The sequence below is a fragment of the Octopus bimaculoides genome, chromosome 2, assembly GCF_046866305.1.
Source record: "Octopus bimaculoides isolate indiv1 chromosome 2, ASM4686630v1, whole genome shotgun sequence".
Taxonomy (NCBI): Eukaryota; Metazoa; Mollusca; class Cephalopoda; order Octopoda; family Octopodidae; genus Octopus; species Octopus bimaculoides.
The window spans coordinates 146,276,872-146,299,219 of NC_142929.1; the positions used below are offsets into that span (position 1 = coordinate 146,276,872).

General features: G+C 35.3%; 2 protein-coding genes and 1 long non-coding RNA gene across 3 annotated transcripts in view; 1 reads left to right on the forward strand and 2 right to left on the reverse strand.

Annotated features, from left to right (window-relative positions):
- Positions 1 to 74, reverse strand: part of LOC106879210 (tumor suppressor candidate 2) — a 23,523-nt gene extending 23,449 nt beyond the window's left edge. The window contains exon 1 of the mRNA XM_014928683.3: positions 1 to 74. This exon is cut by the window's left edge and continues 144 nt beyond it. The gene's annotated coding sequence lies outside the window, so the exon portion shown is untranslated.
- On the reverse strand, positions 50 to 7,593 carry LOC149137251 (uncharacterized). Its single transcript, XR_016240774.1, has 3 exons — positions 7,486 to 7,593; positions 6,253 to 6,328; positions 50 to 182 (listed from the first exon to the last, which is right to left on the reverse strand). It is a non-coding gene; the product is annotated as an uncharacterized LOC149137251 (long non-coding RNA).
- Positions 7,217 to 9,224, forward strand: LOC106879208 (tRNA 2'-phosphotransferase 1). Its single transcript, XM_014928679.3, has one exon. It carries the CDS (start codon positions 8,147 to 8,149, stop codon positions 8,993 to 8,995), a length of 849 nt encoding a protein of 282 aa, XP_014784165.1. The 5' UTR covers positions 7,217 to 8,146; the 3' UTR covers positions 8,996 to 9,224.
- Positions 9,225 to 22,348: the final 13,124 nt, after the last annotated feature.

Here is a 22,348-nt window from a genome sequence, read left to right on the forward strand (position 1 = left end):
ACGAAAAAAACATTCGAGTACGGTCAATTTCATCGCACACCGAAAGACATTTTATGTAAAAATTTTTACTTCATAATTATCTACCCCTTGTTACTGACTGGAGGGCGCTGCAACATCCGACTCATTATTGATGATGTCATCTAACAGGAAAAAAATAGCATTATTTTCTCTTCTGTTTCTTCCTGAAAATAAAAAATGTTTCAACTAAAACAAAACCTGTTGTCATTTAATACTGTTAATTTATTCAGGGCTATAAATGTTATAGTTATCTGCTTTTAAGTATTATTTTGAAGAAAACATTTTTATTGAAACAAGAATTTAGCTTAGGCAGAGTTCTGTCTTTGGAATCAACTTTTTTAATGAGGGTGGGGGGAAACAAATAAACAAACAAAAAATTACCAGTTTAATGTTTGATATTTGAGACAGTGGTAAATATTTGGTTTTAGTAATATCAGAACAGACCAAAGCCAATGAAATGCTGGGACTATATTGTAATGTCTGAACTGAAATACCAAAGAATTAATTGAATGTTAGGTTGGCTTAGGACCATGAAGTACTGCAAAATAATGCTATTATAGAAAAATATATTGACGAAATAATAATAATTAACACTATAATTATTATTATCATTGAATGATAGAGCAGCACACGCCATCAAAGTGTTGTTGGGGTACAAATAAATATACAAAGTCCAGCATACTCACCATGACTACCTCTCTGATAAAGATACACCAGGTGCATGCTTCACAATCATATGTACACGACATACTGACCTCATATTAAGATAAACGGTGCATGACCTTGCAGGTGGGACCCAGTTAGAATTTTCTTTGGGTCAAGTAGCCTATTCCACTCAAAAGGCCCCGGAATAAAAGTTGTTTAAGGATGATGAACAAAATATCCATGTTTCCTGGGGTGAATTATTGAAGCCCTAAAAAATTCCTCTCAACACATGGTTATGGTGTTCCCCCACTATTCCTGCTCATGGTCAGAGATGCACATTATTGCCAGCCACTAAGGGACACGCTTAACTGGTTTTAAGTCAAGCAGGTGAATCTGTAGTATCAAGCAGAATATTTGTTGTTGTCCATCTTTTACAAAACATATACATGTTAACACTTCCAAACCTGACAACTGTTCATGCTTCAAGAACCTTGCAGAAAACTCTTGCAGTTCTAAGCAATGATGATTTTTGCAGGTATTCTATCTTTACACTTGTCCTAATCTTTTTATCCACATTGGTAGCTGGGAAGTGATATTTCTAAGTGCACCAATCACTTTCTTCATTGCCCACAACCTGTGTATTTCCCATGTCAATTCTTAATAGTTGTTAACTTTCTCTTCATATTTCCCTTCAGTCCTGTTGTCATCAGAGCATGCTCTGTCAATTATCAAGCATGTTTTTTCTTTTCCATTCACCACAACAATGGCACATTTCCAATGTTTAATCTGATGATCACACTGAATCATTGCACCCCACTGGATTTTGCAATTCTCATTCTCAGTAACTCCCTTTGGGATTTGGTCATACCATGTCTTTGATCTCTCTAGGTCATAATTAGAAACCATGCCAAAACAGACAAATAGAGCCTGGTACAGGCAAATAGAGCATCTGTTAAACCATCCAATTCATGCCAGCATGCAAAACAGACATTATACGATGACCATATATGTATGTATATATGTGTAATGTGTATGTGTGTGTGTATAAGTTCAAATAAAGGTTGCAAACCTCATTAAGGGATAATAAAATCCAATGAATATACTGGTTTATTACCTATTACAATTAATATTCAACTGTAAGGTAACTGGATAAACCAGAGTTTATATATATTTTTAAGAAAAAAGAAATTAAAGAGATAATTAAATTAATAATTATTTATTAATTATAAAATTGGACATCATCTCTGACAGCTGTTTTGAATCAAGACTTTAGAAATTAATTAGCACAATTAAAAACATTAAAGCTGAATCTCTCTCATCAGAATTGGCTAAAGATATACCGTTACATTATCATGTTCCAGTGTATTGAGTATACAGCTCCAAATTGTTAACTAATAAATGTTATATAGAAAGAGCATCGTATGAACCCTACAAAGGGGAAGAAGGTAGTATATTTATTGAAGTTAATATAAAAATAAAGAATAGGGTATGGTATTAAAATGGTATATCTCTCTAGAGTATTAAATAAAAGAAATTGTGAAGGTGGTTATAAGAATATAATAGAAGTAAGTTATAAATAGTTATTAATATTATGGATAAGCAGTATTTAGAATTAATATAATACTAGCAGAGATACCCAGTGTTGCTTGGGATTAAAATGGCATAGTTTTTTATTGTTTATCTTGTTTCGGTCATGTGACTGCAGCCATGCTGGTGCTCTGCCTTTAGTTGAAGAAATCAACCCTAGGATTTATTCTTTGTAAGCTGAGTACTTATTCTATGGGTTTGTTTTGCCAAACAGTTAAGTTATGGGGATGTAAACACAGCAACATCGGTTGTCAAGTGATAGTGGGGGTACAAGCACAGACACACACACATCCATCCATCTATACATACATACATACATACATATTCTGCTAGCGAAGACCTGTTGGGAAAAGTAAAATCGAAATCGCAATTGAACCATATTTGATGACTGGCACCTGCACCAGTGGAGCACTAACAGCACTGTCCGAGCATGTTCATTGCCAGAGCAGCTGTCTGGCTTCCGTGCTAGTGGCCTGTAAATAGCACCATTTGAGCGTAATCATTACCAGTGTCGCCTTCTAGCACTTATGCTGGTGGCACGTTAGAAAATCATTCGAGTGAGGTCGTTGCCAGTGCCGCTGGACTAGCTCCGGTGCAGGTGGCACGTAAAAACACCCTTTTGAGCGTGGCCGTTGCCAGTACCACCTGACTGGCCTTCGTGCCGGTGGCACATAAAAGCACCCACTACACTCTCTGAGTGGTTGGTGTTAGGAAGGGCATCCAGCTGTAGAAACTCTGCCAAATCAGATTGGAGCCTGGTGTAGCCATCTGGTTTCACCAGTCCTCAGTCAAATCGTCCAACCCATGCTAGTATGGAAAGTGGACATTTAAACGACGACGACGACGATGATGATGATGATATATATATATATTTTTTCCAGTTTTTCAGAGTTGGCACTGTAAATGTAGGCACATTGTAAGGTAGGTCTAGCGAGATTGTTGAGACATTTGAATGGAGATGTGTTGATGTATGTTGCGTACAAGGGGTAAGGTAGAGAGGAGCTTCTGCCAGAGTCCTCACAGGCAAAGCACATAAATATAAACTATTCTGGAAGGGTAATACTGATGGAATAGGGGATGTGGGTATACTTCTTGCAGAGAAATGGGTGGATAAGGTCATAGAGGTAGTGAGGGGGTGTATGATAGAGTACTTAAACTCAGGCTAGTCTTGCAAAATGATATAGCTGCAATTATCTCTGCATATGCCCCACAAGAGGGCCTACCAAATGAACAGAAGGATCACTTTTATGATAGTCTTCTGAAGGCTACCTCAAAGATGAGTGACAATGATCTTATCTTTGCGGCTTGAAATTTTAATGGGCATGCCAGACAGAAACCTGGTATCTTCTGTGGTGTACATGGAGGCCATGAAGTTGGTACCAGAAATGAAGAGGGAACTAGGCTCATGGAGTTCTGCGATGCAAATAATCTATTGATCTGAAACACCAACTTCAGGAAGCTAGCTAGCCACCTGTTAACCTATAAATCAGGTGACTCTGCTAACCAGATTGATTTCATTCTCACCAGACAGCAGGATGCATGGCTGCTCTTAAATATAAAGACCCTCCTTGGTGAAGAATGTACTCCGAAGCATAGACTAGCTATTAGTGACTTTAGACTCAAGACCAGAAGGATGCGAAAAAGCAGACCAATCTGGAAAAGAAGGATTTGGAAGCTTCAGAACCCTTCACATGGTCAGAGATTTAGGTATGTCCTTACTGAGAAATTTGACGAGAGGGAGGAGGAGTTACAGTCCTGTGACATAGAAAGCGGTTGGGAATTCCTGTGATACAGCTTGCTGAGCACCACAGACCAAATCTGTGGCTTGTGCAAAGTCCCTTCCAGACCTAGTGTAACATGGTGGTGGAACAATATTGTGGACAGGGCCATTAGAGCAAAGAAACAGGCCTAGAAGAGTGGGGGGTAGCAGGGGACTGTATCAGATACCCAAAAGGGAAGCTAGAAGACAGGTATATATAGCCAAGGGAGTAGTAGAAAAGAAGAAGTTTGCCAATGTTCAGCGATGTGAGGACCAAAGAACTGAAGAATTTGGGATTGCAAGACAATGTGTGAGAGAAAACCATGATGTCATAGTAGAGAAATGTGTCCGCATGGATGATGGTGCCCTTGCATTTAATGATTCTGCAAAGAAAGAGGCTTGGAGATGCCATTATGTGTTTGATACCAGTGTCCCCTGATTGGCTCCCATGCCGGTGGCACATAAAAATCATCATCTGAATGTAATCGATGACAGTGCCCCCTGACTGGTTCCTGTGCCAGTGGCACATAAAAAGCACCCATTAAATTCTCAGAGTGGTTGGCGTTAGGAAGGGCATACAGCTGTAGAAACATTGCCAGATGAGATTCGAGCCTCGTGCAGCTGCAGGCTCTCCAAACCTCAGTCAAACCGTCCAATCCATGCCAGCATGGAAAACATGTTAAACAATGATGATGACGATGATGATGATGATAATATTATATATATATATATATATATATATATTAATAATTTAGAGAATAACCTCCAAGATGCAATCCAAACAATGAAGGAGATCAGACACCATCAAGAAAAACGTACTCTTCAAAATACTGATTTTAAAATCTATAAAATCCCTAAGATTTTATTTTATTTGCATTATTTAAATATTAGGATACGTTTTTTGAATTTACAAGACCTGAAGAGTGTCTTCATTCTGAGTGGAACTTATCTTGATTGATTTATTGTAAATTGCACAGATCTTTTCCACTATTATGTGGCCATGAAACGCGCGTAGTCTAATATTCACTTTCTTTTTTATAAATTTACTAAACTGAATTAAATTTTTAATCTAATATTTTATAAATTTTATGTATTATAAACTTTTCTTTTGGATTTTATAGATTTTTAAATCAGTATTTTGAAGAGTACTTTTTTCTTGATGGTGTCTGATCTCCTACATTGTTTGGGTTGCATCTTGGTGGTTCTTCTCTAAATTATTAATATATTTTTCATTATAAAATTCAATTTGATATTATTAAACTGAATATCTATGTAAGTTCAGATTTTGAAATTCCCTAATATTATAATATATATATATATATATATATATATATATATATATATATATATATATATATATATAATGTTAAAAACACATCTGAGTGTGAACGTTAAAAGCACATCCGAGCGTGATTATTGCCAGGGCCACGGATTGGCTCCCGTGCTGGTGACATGTGAGAAGCACCATTCAAGTGTGATCATTGCCAGCATCGCTTTACCAGCATATGTGCTGGTGGCATGTTAAAAGCAACATTCGAGCATGGTCGTTGCCAGAACCGCCTGACTGGCTTTTGTTGTGGTGGCATGTAAAAGCACCCACTACACTCTCGAGTGGCTGGTGTTAGGAAGGGCAACCAGCTGTAGAAACCTTACCAGATCAGATTAAGCCTGGTGCAGCCTCTAGCTCACCAGTCCTCAGTCAAACCGTCCCACCCATGCTAGCATGGAAAGCAGATGTAAAATGATGATGGTGATGATGATGATGATATATATATATATATATATATATGTGTGTATATATATATATATATATATATATATATATATATATATATATATATATATATATATATACATATATATATATATATATATATATATATATATATATATATATATATATATCTATACATATGTAGCGGCACAAGCAGTCAGTGCCATATTGGATGAGATCTCGCAGCAGCCCTTGCCATCTCCGAGACTGAAGCGAGACCTCACCTGCATCCATTTGCCATGCGCGAGATCATAACGAGGCTCGTGATGGTAAACTGGACATAAGGGCTCAACAAACAGATTCTATCTCTTCTTCACCGCAAGTACTTGCTGAACACACTTCGCTGGTTGGGTCACCAGGCTAGTCCTGTCTGCATGTTGTATCACCAGAGGCAATGGGCCCGCGTTAGCGAAGATAAAACGAACACACACTGCTTGAGATGGCATATACTGAGAGCAACACACTTCACCTTCTGTGTAACTTGTAAATAAAACTGGTTGAGAATTTGCATTTTGCTTAAGACTTCTTTCCTCGCCTGCTGGAGCCTGAAACAACACAAAAAACAAAAATTAATGGGAGAAGGCGATATTCAGCTGATATCGTGAATCTTGCCTCCCGTTTTACATATATATGTACACATATATACATGCATACATATATTTATACATATATATATATATATATATATATATATATATATATATACAGGGTGTCCACAAAGTTTGAGTACATGGGGATTAACACATACTTTAAGAAATTATAATTCTTAAATTTAATTGTTTATATTATGATTTTATTTACTCCATGTACTCACATGGCGATTAACACATAATTTAAGAAATTATTATTTCTTATATTTAATTGTTTATACTATGATTTTATTTATACAATGTACCCAGACTTTGTGGACACCCTGTACATCTATCCACATACATGTATACATATACACAGGTTAGGTTCGCACTCCGTCGATCGTTCCAGTCGATCCGATCAACGGAACAGTGTGCTCGTGAAATTAACGTGTTAGTGGCTGAGCATTCCACAAACACGTGTACCCTTAACGTAATTCTCGGGGATATTCAGCGTGACACAGTGTGACAAGGCTGGCCCTTTGAATTACAGGCACGACAGAAATAGGAAGTAAGAGTTAGAGAAAGTTGAGGTGGAAGAGTTCAGCACTGTTCGCCACCATCCCCTGCCGGAGCCTTGTGAAGCTTTAAGTGTTTTCGCTCAATAAACACAAACAACGCCCGGTCTGGGAATCGAAACAATTATATATATATATAATAAATAGTAAATATATATTGATACAGGACGTAGCCAACGGTTCAAACAACATTAAATACGTAAACAACGAGAAAAAAAAGTAGAGTACGAACAGGTCATAACGAACCAAGGAACGTAACTCTCGGTGACTATTTTTCGCTGAATTTAAGGAAATTTCAAGATTCAATACTATTAAACCTTGGGAGAGGCATTATTACCAGTATGTTCATAATGAAAAATATTAAACAATCATTGCTTATGTTTACGATTTCGGACACATTTCAGATAAGCGTATTGTTGTTGGTTATAATTTAAATTAAAGCAGTAAGTTATAATCTTCATAAAACGAGACATATATATATATGTGTGTGTGTTCGAGACGTTTGGTGGGGTCAGACCGCTAATTGCGAGGCTCCTGTCTTCGCTGGCAACTCACCTTGCGGAGGTGACTAGTGAGGCTCGTGCGGGCGCTTGGCTGTTCCAGCACATCAGACTCGCCATCACCCGTGGCAATGCTGCAAGCGTGCTGGCGGGTCTCAATAGCCATTCGAGAGGCTTCCGAACGCCCCCAAATTTTCAACCCCAGGTGGTGAATTATTATTATTTTTTCTTTCAATTGTGTTCTCTGTTTTGTCTAGTTTGATTTTGTAAAACGGCAAACGATATGAAGGCAATAAAATTTTCCTATATATGGTCCACAAAAGAAAAACAAAGGCTTATTCATTGTGTAATATCTAATTCATAACAATATTTATATATATATATATAAAAAAGGCGGAGAAAATATCATTACTCTTAGGTAAGCGACAACAAAACCTTTTAATTTAAAGTCATTTACTGGATTTTCTTTAATCAGAGTCACTTTTGAGTAATCACCCAATTTGCAAGTGCGGACCTTTTCTCTGAAATGTGATTATTTGTTTTCAAAATGTTTACAACAGATTTTAATGGAACTTAGCATTAAAATTAAGTTTTCACAAACATTATTGGGTTGCATTGTATTAATGAATTTTTCATTGTTATTTTATGTTTTTTTTTTTTCTCGTTTTCCTCTTTAATCGCTTCTTCGTAAAACGTCTTTCAGTTTCAGTTTATTAATGGAATCTTGGCTGATAATTTATACTCATTCTCTTAAATTCTTCAAAACGATTTCCATTTCATTACTTTTCTCTGCATTGAAATATTTAACTTCTCCCTTTCCTCATGCATTTTTGCCTCTTTACAATCATTTACAAATGACCCGAAATAAGTCGAAGCAAAGGAAAAGAAAAGATAGAAATCAGGAAACGGAAAAAGTTAGTAACCAGGGCGTGAGTAAAGACAAGAACAGATCCACCAAGTATGAGGTTAAGATGTCCAGAAGGTTAGTTTCTATCTTACGACATAATGCTATGAAGTTGAATATTAAAATGGATGCAAGAGGCTTTGTTAAAGTAAATGATTTACTCAGGAGAAATGAATTTAAGAATTTAGATCATAATGCCATCAAACATATTGTGGAAACCAATGACAAGCAGAGACTTTCTTTAAAATATGAAGACAACGAGCTATTAATTCGAGCAAATCAAGGTCATTCAATCCATATAGAAAATCTTGCTTTGAAGCCAATATTAAAAGGAGAGAATTTCGATAATGTAATTCATGGAACCTATCTCAAAGCGTGGCATAGTGCGATCAAAAAGGAAGGCCTGAGCAGAATGAACAGAATGCACATCCATTTTGCCATTGGAGAACCCGGTGAACGTGGAGTGGTTAGCGGCATGCGCTCATCTTGTCAGGTTATGATTTATTTAAATCTGGATTTAGCTTTAAATGATGGACTGACATTTTTCTTATCCGAGAACAATGTAATCCTCACTGAAGGAGATAAGGATGGATTTGTTAGACCAAAATATTTCCAAAAAGTCATTGAAAGAAAGTCGAGACGATGTCTTTTTACCCAATAAATGGATTCTTTACGTTTAACGTACCCTTTTTTACTTCAGTAAATAGTTTCACATTGTTTTTCTAATTCTTTGTAATTCTAAACAGCTATTTTCATACTTATACTTTTGTTGCATATATGAATTTTCCTAAAGTCCTCTCCCCATCTCAAGATTTTCCCCACAAATTACTTTATAATCGTAATGGTAAAATTATTAATTGTTGATTTATTAATAAATTGATAAACCTTTACCCTTTTAATTGTAATATATATATATATATATATATATATATGTATGTATGTATATAGGTAATCTTTCAGTTTCGAGGGGTTAAATAAATTACAAGGGAAATAACTGAACGTTTTACCAGTATTATCCGTACTACTTTGTTTATAAATAAATCACGTGATTTGATTGACGTTAACTGTTTATATATAAATCACACACGTGATTGAATATCATAGTTTCTTATGAGAAATCGAAAATGCCTCGTGGAAGACCGGCTGCACAACATCTAACCCTAACCCTAAACTTTTATTAAAAAAATTCCGTCGCATGCTGTTTTTGACTCCGTTCCGTCGGGTACTTCTGCAAACCATTTCGTTTCCGTTTTGTAAAAAGAAAAAAAAGTTGCATGCTTTTTGTAAAAAGAAAAAACATTTTAAACTTTTATAAAAAAAAAAATTCCATCGCATGGTGTTTTAGATTCTTTTCTGCCTGTTAAAATTCCGTCGCATCCTGTTTTAGAGAAAAAGTAGTACGGATAGTACTGGTAAGTCGTTCAGTTATTTCCCTTGTAATTTATTTAACCCCCTCGAAACTGGAAGATTACCTATATATGTATATATATATATATATATATATATATATATATATATATATATATATATATATATATATGTGTGTGTGTGTGTGAGTTTTTATGATTTTTATATGTTTTTTATGTTTATATTTGTATATTGTAAATTAACTTCATGAACTTTTGTAAATCTCTGAAGAGGCCTAGAGAATCATACATGTACCTCTATTTCATCTATCAATTACTCCAACTTACTGGAGTTATATAGATAGAATGAGGCATGTCACCTCTAGGCTGAAACAGCTGTAAGACATTGTCCCTTCGGTCACTAGATGTCCTGACGTTAAATGATGATGATATGACATAATATGTCATATGTGTTTGTATATTGTTTTTATTATCCTGTCTTCTTAGTTGAAAAATAAACAGGTAAATTGACATAATACAATGTCTGCAAGTCGATGAATACCACATATTCCCCTCCATTTTCTTATTGCTATATAAATTAATGGTAAAATTTCCTTTTACCTGCACCCATTTATTGCACTTGGTAAAAACACCAGTGTAATAGTAATTGGGTATCCTTCCGGCAGTATATTGGATAGATATTATCCCTTAGTGGGTTGGGTTGGATTCACAACCCCTAACTTTTGGGGATTATATATATATATATATATATATACACACATATAGATGTATATATATAGATGTATATGTATACATGTATATGTATAGCTGTATATATATAGATGTATGTATATATATATATATATATATATATATATATATATATAAATATATATATATATAGATGTATATGTATACATGTATAGATGTAGATGTCCATATATAGATGTACATGTAATATGTACACATATATATACATTCATACGCACACATGCACACACACATACATAGGTGCAGGTGTGGTTGTGTGGTAAGAAACTTGGTTCCAAAACACATGGTCCTGGGTTCAGTCCTACTGTGTGGTGACTTGGCATGTGTCTTCTGCTATAGCCTCAGACCAACCAAAGCCTTGTGAGTGGATTTTGTAGACAGAAACTGAAAGAAATCAATTGTATACATATGTATGTATATATGTAAGTGTATGTGTGTGTCTTTGTCTCTGTGTTTCTCCCCCATCACTGCTTCACAACTGCTGCTCGTTCATTTATATCTCCATAACTTACTGGTTTGACAAGAAGAAACTGATAGAATAAGTACCAGGCTTATCAAAAATAAAAAAAGTACTAGGCAGTGTCTTATATTTTTCTTTTCTCACTCAGTTGTATCAATCAATCTATCTTTTTGTGTGTGTGTGTGTGTATATATATATATATATATATATAATACACACACACACACACACACATACATGTATGTATATGTGTATATTCATATCTATTATTTAAAAGTCAATGTCTTTATGTATGTTTGTGTGTTACTTATACATTCGAAAACTACTGCACCGATCCTAATGAAATTTGGAACACAAAATCCAAGCCTAGGGAGAAGGATAATGACGTGTGTTTCATACAATTTCATGGACCAAAATTACTGAATGGATATTTGGAGCATAAGGGCTGGTATAATACAGTATGTTTGGTTTGAATTTGAGATGGCTTAAAGGGGGCAGAACCCCCATAAAATTCATACATTTTCGATGTTGATGAAATTTCAACTGGGTAATTGACACACATCAAGATGTATTCTCGAACTTTCCATTTCTCATGAGGATTCTAAGACCCCCTAATAGGGGCCTTAACTCCCAAATTTTAGTCATTTTTTTATGATCCAAAAGTAGGTCAAAAGTACTGAATCTTTACGAAATTTTGTAATTATTTTCTATGCATAAGGGCCATAACCCCATGAAAATTCATCTATTTTTGCTGTTGATGAAATTTTAACCATAGATATTACACACAAATGAAGTAATATTTCTAAAATTTCATCTTAGTAGTTAGAAAGACCTCTTCATGGGGACTTAACACCAACAATTTAGTCACTTTATCTAAGCAAAGACAAATACAGTTGTACTCTTGGAAGCTGTAGGGTCACCTGAGCACAAAAGATGAGCGTTATTTGTAATTCAATGGTATAACAGTGTAAGAGTTTGCTTTGAGATATATTTACATTGTGATTTCTGCAATGTGGTGCATAAATTGTCAAGTAAATGAGAGGCATCGTTGCCTCCACTGATTCAGTTGCAAAGTGTTGAGTAAAGTTATTTCCTTGCAGACCTCCTTTGAGTCTTTTTATTATCACTGCGTCACACATAGTCCCCAGGTGGTAACATTGATTTCAAGGCCTTCCCTGATGAGTGACTGCTTATTCAAATACATTTATAGATTGGAAATTTATTCTGTCCAGTTACTTATCGGTATAGTGGTCATTTGCAAACTCCAGAGGTGACAATTTCATTTCCCCTTAGCCCTCACGTCACACAGTTGTTAATGTTTATTTCAGTTGGGTCACACTCTTCCAATTACTATAGATCCGTAATGCATCTTACGGCTGTGCCTGTCACCTGTATGGTGAGGAATTCTACATTGGAGGGTAATAATGACTAGGGTAGGGTAGCTGACTGCTTATTGCGATCATTTGTCTTTTGATTTCCTGTAGCTTTGCTCTCTTTTACAAACCCAGTGAACATACATATATTTCCTATTTCAAAGAAATTCGAACAATACATATAACACCCAAGTCAAAAAGATTCTCAACAATTCAACTTCTCTGGTTGACATTATGACACCCACCCCCAATAGGGGCCTTAACTCCCACACTTTAGAGCTCCATGACCTCCATTTTCCAGGAGCAAAATCCTTTTAACAGGTTCCATAAGACTGGAATTTTGGAATCTGCGCATAAAGATCAGTAGTATGGGATACATGTGTTGTGATTAGAATTTTTTTAGAGTGTGTAAAGAGGGAAAGAACTCTCATCTGCAATTTTGATCAAATTCGAATCATAGGTATTTCAGTTCATTAGAGAAAATATAACAGAAAAGTCTAATTCTTCCATTGCATGTAACATGGGCAATGCCTGGTATCTCTGCTAGTAGACGCTATAACCCCCCCCCCCAAAAAAAAACCGTTGAATGAAAGGGAAGTTACTCTAACAGGTAGGAAAAATATAAAAGATAAAAAAGACATGCAACTATATTCTCACAATACATAGAAACCTCCTGTGTCTATATATATGTATATTTATATATATTGTATACATAGGTATATATATATATATATATATATATATATATATATATATATATAATGTCAGCTATAAGATTTACTGGAAGATCTTGGCCAGGTGTAAACCTTATACCAATGGTAATCGTAAGTGTGGTCTTTGTGATATGGAAAGATGGCTCATCTGGAAAAGTTGCTTGGACTCTGCTACATGTCTAAATTCAAGAACTGAACTTTTTGGATCATGTCCACATACGACAAAATACTTGTTACAGTTTTGAGCCACCCAAGATCATGTATAGAATCTGTATTTCTACCATGTTCCTGTACAAGCTTTCCATATGTCTTAACATTTTTTATCGTTTTATATATATTTTTTTCATTTTTTCCTTTTTAATTGTGTGATTGTATATGTATGTATATATTAGATGTGTATGTATGTATATGAGTGTAGGACTATATCAGGTGCATAAGTGTGACTTTCATGCATGCGTCTCCTTCTTTTCTATGTATATTTCTATGTATATGTATATGCTTGTATATCTGCGGTTGTAGGTGTGTGATATGAGGGTGTATATGTATATATATGTGTACATATACGAATACTCATATATGCGTTGAGTGTGAATGTATGCCTGTATGAGTATGTATATTTGTATATGTTTATGTATATGTATGCATATATTTATATGTATAAATGTCTAATATATATGTAAACATACACCTATTTGTATATGAGGATGAAGTTGCGTGCATATATATATACATATATATATGTATATATATATAAATAAAACTTACTTGGAAGTGGATGCGTGGTGTTCAATCATATAATAATATAAATATTATATATGCATATATAGACACGTACATGTACATGCCTACATATATATGTATATATACATGCATATATGGGTACAGGACATAAAAAAAAAATGTGAACAAAATCAGAAACGAGAATATAAAAAACAAAAGCATGGAAGACGAACTTTTTTTGGAACAATGAAAGAAACAAATAGAGAAATGAAGACGTTAAGGAAATCGAAGAGAATATGACAAGGCAGCTGCTTGCTATCCCCAAAAAGGAGTTCTAGGAATGCTGGATAAAGTGTGTGGCTACAAAAAGGGACTACTTCAAAGAAGATTAAATACCAAATTGATGTGTTGTAGTTTTCTTTGTATAGCATCAGTCCCAATACTTTTTGATCAGACCTTGTATACTGAGTGAGAGGGAAAATAATCAACTATAACAGAAGAGATGGTGATTGACAGAGAGGTTTGTGCTGGGATGATGTGCAGCTACTTGCTACTTCTGAGGGTCAGAAGTGATAGCTGCACTAGAAGAATAATTGTAGTCTGTTGGTGAGTGAATCCTGACCTTTGGGTCATAGATAGGGTGGAAATAGCAGTACAATTCTTGGATATTTGTATGTGTGACAGCAGCACTGAGACAAATATGCAAGCAATATTCTAATGTGGACTGTAATTGTATTCTGTAGAGGTTCAGCAGCTGATTAAGGCTGATATATTTTGTGCTCATGAAGAATAATAATGCAGTTCTGGCTTTGTTTTTAAGGACCTCTCACCATTGACCAAGCTGACCTATTTTGTGCTGGCCAAGGTGCAACAAGATCTGCTACCAAGGAAAGTACTAATGTAGAAATGTCAGTACTCACGTTTGGTGTGCTCTTGAGCAAAGCACTTAATTTCATACAACCTGCTCATTTGTAATGAATATTGACTGGATACTGGTGTAGCCCTCTCTTCCTCCACTTGTCACATCCTGGATGCTGTTGAGTCATAGTGGGTAGTGGTGATGGTGGTGAGAAAATGTCTGTGTTTGCTTGTGATAACTTATGTATGTAAGGCAATTAGCAAAAGCATAGTACATACCACCAAGCCATGCTTGTACACGAGTGATGATTAGCTACCAATATTGTAATGTAATATATGACAAACATTAAAATTTGCATCATGTTTCAGTGGTCCATTTTTGCTACTGTTGGGGCGGGCAAGGGCGAAATTGTGATGGCATCTGTGCCCTGGCACGTGTAAGGACATTCGAGTGAGATCATTGCCAGTGCCGCTGGACTGGCTCCCATGCAGGTGGCCCGTAAAAGACACCATTTTGAGCGTGGCCGTTGCCAGTACCGCCTGACTGGCCTTTGTGCTGGTGGCATGTAAAAGCACCCACTACACTCTCGGAGTGGTTGGCGTGAGGAAGGGCATCCAGCTGTAGAAACTCTGTCAAATCAGATTGGAGCCTGGTGTAACCACCTGGTTCACCAGTCCTCAGTCAAATCGTCCAACCCATGCTAGCATGGAAAGCGGACGTTAAACGATGATGATGATGATGATTTAAGCAATGGTTGATTCTTCTCTCTTTGCTTGAATTCCCTTGTCTAGGTGGATGAGGAAGTATCTTGCAGAGATGGGGACTGACTGAGATGCTGTTTGGAAGGTTGCCCAGAATGACTCAAGCAAATACTAATAAATGGTAGATGCAGCAACATGCTGCAATAGTGCATACCCCCATGCCCGACCTGATCTGCTTGGATTCTGTTGCATAATAGGTGTGAAGAAAACTATTCAACATCATTCTTAAATTCTGCTGTATTCTTTTATAACTTATTTTCAATTTAATAATCACTGTAATCATTAATTAGGAGTAAGAGACACCAACAATGATGTAAAATTATGCTAGCAGTTAGTCATTGAGATGGTATTCGTATATGAGGGAGTGCTGAAAAGTTCCTGGCTTTTCCTGGTATTCATATATGAGGGGGTGCTGAAAAGTTCCTATAAAAGAAAATACAGGAAGATGAGTTAATTATGATTTTATTCAATGCATTCCCCTCTCAGATTCATACACTTATTGCGCCAGTCCTTCAGTTTTTCTAAGGCCTGTAAAAGAACTTGGGTGGTTAGGCCTCCAACCAGACCCTTTGCGATACCCTTAAAGCCAGGAACTTTTCAGTACCCCCTTGTAGATTTACAAAAATTTGGCTGGGGATGCATACACACACAAACATATTTACTTTCCTTTGTAATCTCATCAAAGAAGCATTGCATTTAGTTACACTGGCTTTGGTGAAATTTCTACTGCAAACTCTTGACTTCAGTTCTACTACTTACCCTTAATTTTCCTCTACGATGTTGGATATAGAATATTAATGAAGGTTATAGTACAGCTTACCATTACCATAAAACCATAGAAGAAAATACTTCAAGAAGGTATTTGCAATTCTCTCTGTTCAGAAATTTGAAGGCTATTGTCATTGATGCTAAATTATTGACTTTTTTTGTTAGTTGACATCCTGCACCAAATATTCATTTGTCCCCTTGCATTCGACACATAAATATATTCATTTTATGTGAGATTTCTTTGTTTAATTAAATTAGTAATAGCAGCAAAATTTCTTGTATCTTCTTCCAGACAATAAATATAATCACCATTACAAGTGTTGCCTTGTGCAGCCATAATGTTAAAATATTGTTATCATTATCACATCGTTTAATGTCCATTTTTCCATGCTGCCATGGGTTGAATGGTTCCACAGGAACCAACAAAGTTTGAAAGCTGCACTGAGTTTCAATGTCTGCTTTGACATAGGTTTCTAAAGCTGAATGCCCTTCCAAATGCCAACCACTTTACAAAGTGAACTGGGTGCTTTTTTTTGTGGCACCAGCACTCATGAGGTCACCAAGTACTTGCAAGACAAAATCCTTCTACTGAGCAGGGAGAGAGAGAGTGTACTTTTAAGGTACAAGGTGAATATGAGAGAGAGAATAGGGATAGAGGAACAAAAAGTAGGTGTGTAGATTACATTTAAAGAACGGATCTTTTCGGTTGCTGTAACAGATCTTGCATTTTTTTTTTTACAATTTTGTTCTTATTGTTATCAAATTTGAGACACTGATTAGGTTTTGTGAGCTAATTATGAAAATGAAATTCATTTTTGTCATAAGTCACTCAATAAAGTTAATAGTTTGCAAATTTTGGGTAATTTTAGCCAATCAAAAGCCACCATTATACACGACTGTAAATCTCACATTGGTGTCTGTTTCCATAGTAACAAGCAAAGCTGTAGTTTAAAATTTTTATCAACCCAACCACCACTACCACCACCACCACCACCAGTTTTGATGAGTGTTATCATTTTGTGCTTGTGTTATTTTGTCATTTTTTGATTGACAAGTATAACACAGAAAATGCTAGTTTCTGATTCCTGTTTTCTGATTGTACTAAAAATTAATCAAAGTTGGAACCTCTGTAATATTTTTGTAAAGTTTTCCAAGGATTAATGAATCCAAAATTCAGATTTAATTTCTTCCATCCTATTCTTATTCTAGCTATTACGTACTCCGTGCATCCTCCCTGACTATTAATTTGGTCCCCTAGATAGCAGAAATTACCTACTACATCTAATGAGCCATCAGGGTATTTGGCAAATATGAAGTTTATTCTTCGTAGTTGGTCCCTCTGTTGGGTTCACATGAGGGAGACTTTCTTTGTCCCATTCATTCTCTACATTCAGCAGTCTTGCATAATAACTTTTCCACACGTCTTTCTTGTCCACATCACTAAGTGCAAGCATGCCATTATCATTCCAAATACACTTCTCTCCTACAATATCTCGATTCTCACTGACACACTGTCTAGCAATCTGGAACACTTCAAGTCTTTGATCTTCACACTATAGGACTTTGGCAAACCCTTTCTTTTCTGCTTTGACCTAAGCTAGGTGATAATCTTTTTCGTCTCAGTCCATAATTATTTCTAACCGAATTTCATATACTTTCTACATTAGATGTTCTAACACTAACTAAATTAATGGGGTTTTTGGGTTTTTCTTTTGTGTTGATGGCATCTCTGAGCAATTAATGTCACTAATTTTTTTCTTTAAAATATCTAATTTTTCACATTTACTTCTTTGGCAAATATGAAGTTTATTCTTCGTAGATGAAGGCTAATAAACATAAACATGACTGGAGTTGAATTTTCTGAAAAAATCAAAATAATATTAGTCATTGAACTAATGTTATCGTTTCCTCATCACATTTTTGTTAGACTTTTTAACGACGACTGTAATATGAAAAAGTTTGAAAAATAACTCTACAATATTCTAAGAGTTATTTCCCTTACACAATACTTTTAACTCGTCTCAAGTTTTTGCCCCAACAAGTGACAAATCTCAGTGCCTATTACATAAGTAAGAGTTTAAGCTGGAAATATACTGTTTTTTTTTTCTATTCAATCAATTGAACAAAATTACGAAGAGAAAATAATCTAAATGTGTTCCTAAGTAACAATAGACTTCGTAGTATATCTAGTGATGGCCTTTTTTACATTCTAAATTCATGTCCTGTTGAGATCATTCTTGTAGAGTCGATAAAATATAGTATCATTGAAATCTCTAGCCGTTTACCGATGTAGGAAATTATCATCATCATTATTGTTAAGAAGGTGGTGAACTGGCAGAGTTGTTAGCATGCTGGACGAAATGCTTAGCAGTATTTCATCTATTTTTGTGTTCTAAGTTCAAATTCCATCGAGGTTGACTTTGCCTTTCGTTCTTTCGGGGTCGATAAATTAAGTACCAGTGAAACACTGGGGCAGATGAAATCGACTAGCACCCTCCCACAAAATTTCAGGATTTATAACTATAGTAGGAAGGATTATTAAAGGCTTATTATTATTTTTTAGGGGGCAAGCTGGCAGAATCGTTAGCCCACCGGACGAAATGCTTAGTGATATTTCGTCTGCCGCAATGTTTTGAGTTCAAATTCTGCTGAGGTCGACTTTGCCTTTCATCCTTTCAGGGTTGGTAAAATAAGTACCAGTTCAGTAATGGAGGCAATGTAATCGACTATACCCTTCCCTCAAATTTCAGGCCTTGTGCCTATAGTAGAGAGGATTATTATTAAGAAGGTGGTGAGCTGACAAAGTTGTTAGCATGTTGGACGAAATGCTTAGTGATATTTTGCTCATCACTACGTTCTGAGTTCAAATTCTGCCGTGGTCAACTTTGCTTTTCATCCCTTTGGGGTCAATAAATTAAGTACCAGTGAAACACTGGGGTCAATGTAATTGACTAGTCCCCTCCCCCAAAATTTCAGGCCTTGTGACTATAGTAGAAAGGATTATTATTATTATTAGAGTGGTGAGTTGGCAGAATCGTTAGCACGCCGGACAAAATGCTTAGTGATATTTCATCTCCTGCTATGTTCTGAGTTCAAATTCTGCCAGTGTCGACTTAGCCTTTCATCCTTTCAGGGTTGATTAAATGAGTACCAGTTACACAATGGGGTCGATGTAATTGACAAGCCCCCTTCCCTGCCAAAATTTACAAGGCCTTGTGTCTAGTGCGATGGACTTCTTTCAGTTTTGTTTACTCACAAGACTTTGGTTGGCCCGAGGCTATATAAGGTGCCATGCAGTGGGACTGAACCTGGAACCATGTGGTTGAGGAGCAATAATAATAATGGCTTCAAATTTTGGCACAAAGCCAGCAATTTCGGGGGGAGGGGTAAGTCAATTACATTGATCCCAGTGCTCTACTGGTACTTATGTGGCCTGTTTAAATGCTAAAGGGTTTAAAAAAAAACACCCCTCATCACCTCATAATGTAGTACAGAAGGGTGTGTGTTGAATTTTAGAGGATTTTGAGATTATTTTGGATGTATATTTTATTTAGAAATTATTAACATATGGACATGGTAGGCAAAATATATCTATAGAGCTTGAAGTCAGTATATCTACCTTATTCCCAGCCATCTCAGACTTCTTGTCTAAGCTTCTTCTCCCTAACTACATAATGAGAACAACCTTTGTGCACAGTCATGCTATACTACAACCACCATGGACTCCCTAAACTAAATCTTCTTACCTCAACATGATGATGACGACAATCTTTATTCACATCAGCATCCTTAGACTGACACTGTGAATGTCTTGGCAACATTATTTGAAAGACATGCCTTTTCAGAAATAGAGAAGACCCCCCCCCAAGTCAAGACTATGTAGATTTGACACTTTAGTCTAGTTGTAGGTAACTATTCTAGTACTTGCCGCATGATCAATCCAGTCCATGCAGTAAAGCAGGGGGTCTCTAGTCAAAAAAGACATCTACAACAATAATTGATAACAGACACAACAGGTAAGACTGTCCAAACATGCTCGCATAGAAAAATAAACAAAAAGACAAAAACATTAAATAAACTTCATATTTATTATCAAAAATACAATAAAATTTTGTTTTGGGGATACAGGGGTTCAATTTAAACAGTACATTTCATTTCAAGAACCCATTTTCTCATTACCAAGGTAATGGGATGATGATGGGATAGTAAATGAGAATTTTTTTCATTTCTTATTTATTTTAATAAGCAAATGCTTTCTTTATTTTTAATATTTTTTTTTACATTTACATTTTGATATCGTATATAAAATTTCATCTCTGTAATACTTTCCCATGTAATCCAGGAAGAATCATTGTCAACAATTGAAAATAACTATATAAATATTTCTGCTATTAAAGACATAAAAATAATTTTTTTTTTTTGTATAACTTTATCATTTCCTACTATTTTCTAACTTTTTTTTTTGTATAGACAACTTTTGCAGTGTCTTAATAGTTAGGTAGATTAACAAAAAAAAAAAAAAGGGTTTTATCCTTTGAGACTGTGTTGAAGTTAAAGCAAGATTGTGATGATGAGTTAACAGACACCTTTGCTAATAATTCAGTTTAAGCAGACCTTAATTACGAGTTTATTTTTTTGCAATGAAACTGTGCAAATAGTAATTATCATAATAAATATTATTTACACAATTTTAGGCCTAAAATTTTCAGGGAAGGGGTTAGTTGATATGTACGCATACATACATATAAAGAACAAAAATATACAATTTAGGATTTCTGAGATGATATTTTGAAGTAGGTAGTTGCATACCATCTCCATATAGGCACACCCAACTCTTCTCCTCTCATAATCTACACTGATTCCCATCTCAGTCTTTGCACCAACAGTTTTACCAAACCCTCTAAAATTTCTTCTTTCTTCTACAGATACTGACATGCTGTTTGGTGTATTGCTAAAGGAGTAGTTCCCTTGTAAGCTTGTCAGTCACACAACTTCAGGTGTGGATAGAAGCACTGGTCCCCTACTACTACACAGGTTTCATTTATGGCTCTCAGAAGTGTGTGGTATACACTCTGCCATACCATGGTACCTCACATCAGCTACTGATCAAAGCTAAGTTGAGGGTATCAGTAATCTCATAAGGATAGTTATATAGGGGACACCACCCCTTAGCTGCATGAAGATTGAGATGGCAGATGGGGCAGAAGAACTAAATAGGATTAATGACTGAGAAGGCATAATAGCAAAAGGAATGGTGGATTCAGAGTACTCTTTCAATTGAATAAAAACTTGTGGCCATCCTCCATTGAAGCGATTGGAACCCCACCATGTACATAATTGCACCTGTAGTAAATCATGGATCTTGGATTACTCAAATGGAAATCCTTGACCTACAGAAAGAAGATAATACCTAAGAATAGAAAACAAAAATTGATTTAAGGTGTCCAAACTAAACCTCATCAATCTCATCAGCTTTGGTTTTTAAGGGTCTGCAAAGGATATGAACACTGACATCCTTCTTCCTTATTTATGCAAAAAAGAAAAAAGAAATATAATTTTCATATTTTCTAAAAAAAAAAAGTGTTTTTAATTTCTAGTTTAATTTCATGATTAATTCTCTAAAAACATGCAAAATTTATAAAATTGTAAACAAATTTTGATTTCAAATCAGCATTTAAAAAATAAAGTTTAACCCTAACCATTTTTTAAAAAACTTTGCATCAACATAGAATCATGGTTAGAATTATAACATGGTGTTTCATATATTCCCTATATCGGTCCTCTGTATTATCACAAGGCATTACCTAAAACACAGAAACAGCTTCTAAGCTGCATAATTTACTGATACTTGAACTTCAATGACTTGCTGATATGTTTTAGGTCCTTGAGGAATATATATAATATATATATATATATATATATATATATATATATATATATAATAATATTAGGGATAAAAATCCAAAATTACAGGTAAAAACTCAATTAAAATCAATTTACTAAAAATTAAAATTAAATTAAGTTTCACAGTATTAAATATATATATATATAGTTTTAGGGATTTTCATCGATGAGTTCATGAACCTTGGTTCTTTTTCCTAAAACTATATATATATATACACATATAAAAAAAAAACTCAACAACAAATAATTTTGTTAGCCTTCCTCATATTCATAGCAACCAAGAAAAACAAGCACAACGAATCAGTGAGGGAGCTTCTTTACAGTTGCTTCATCTGAGCA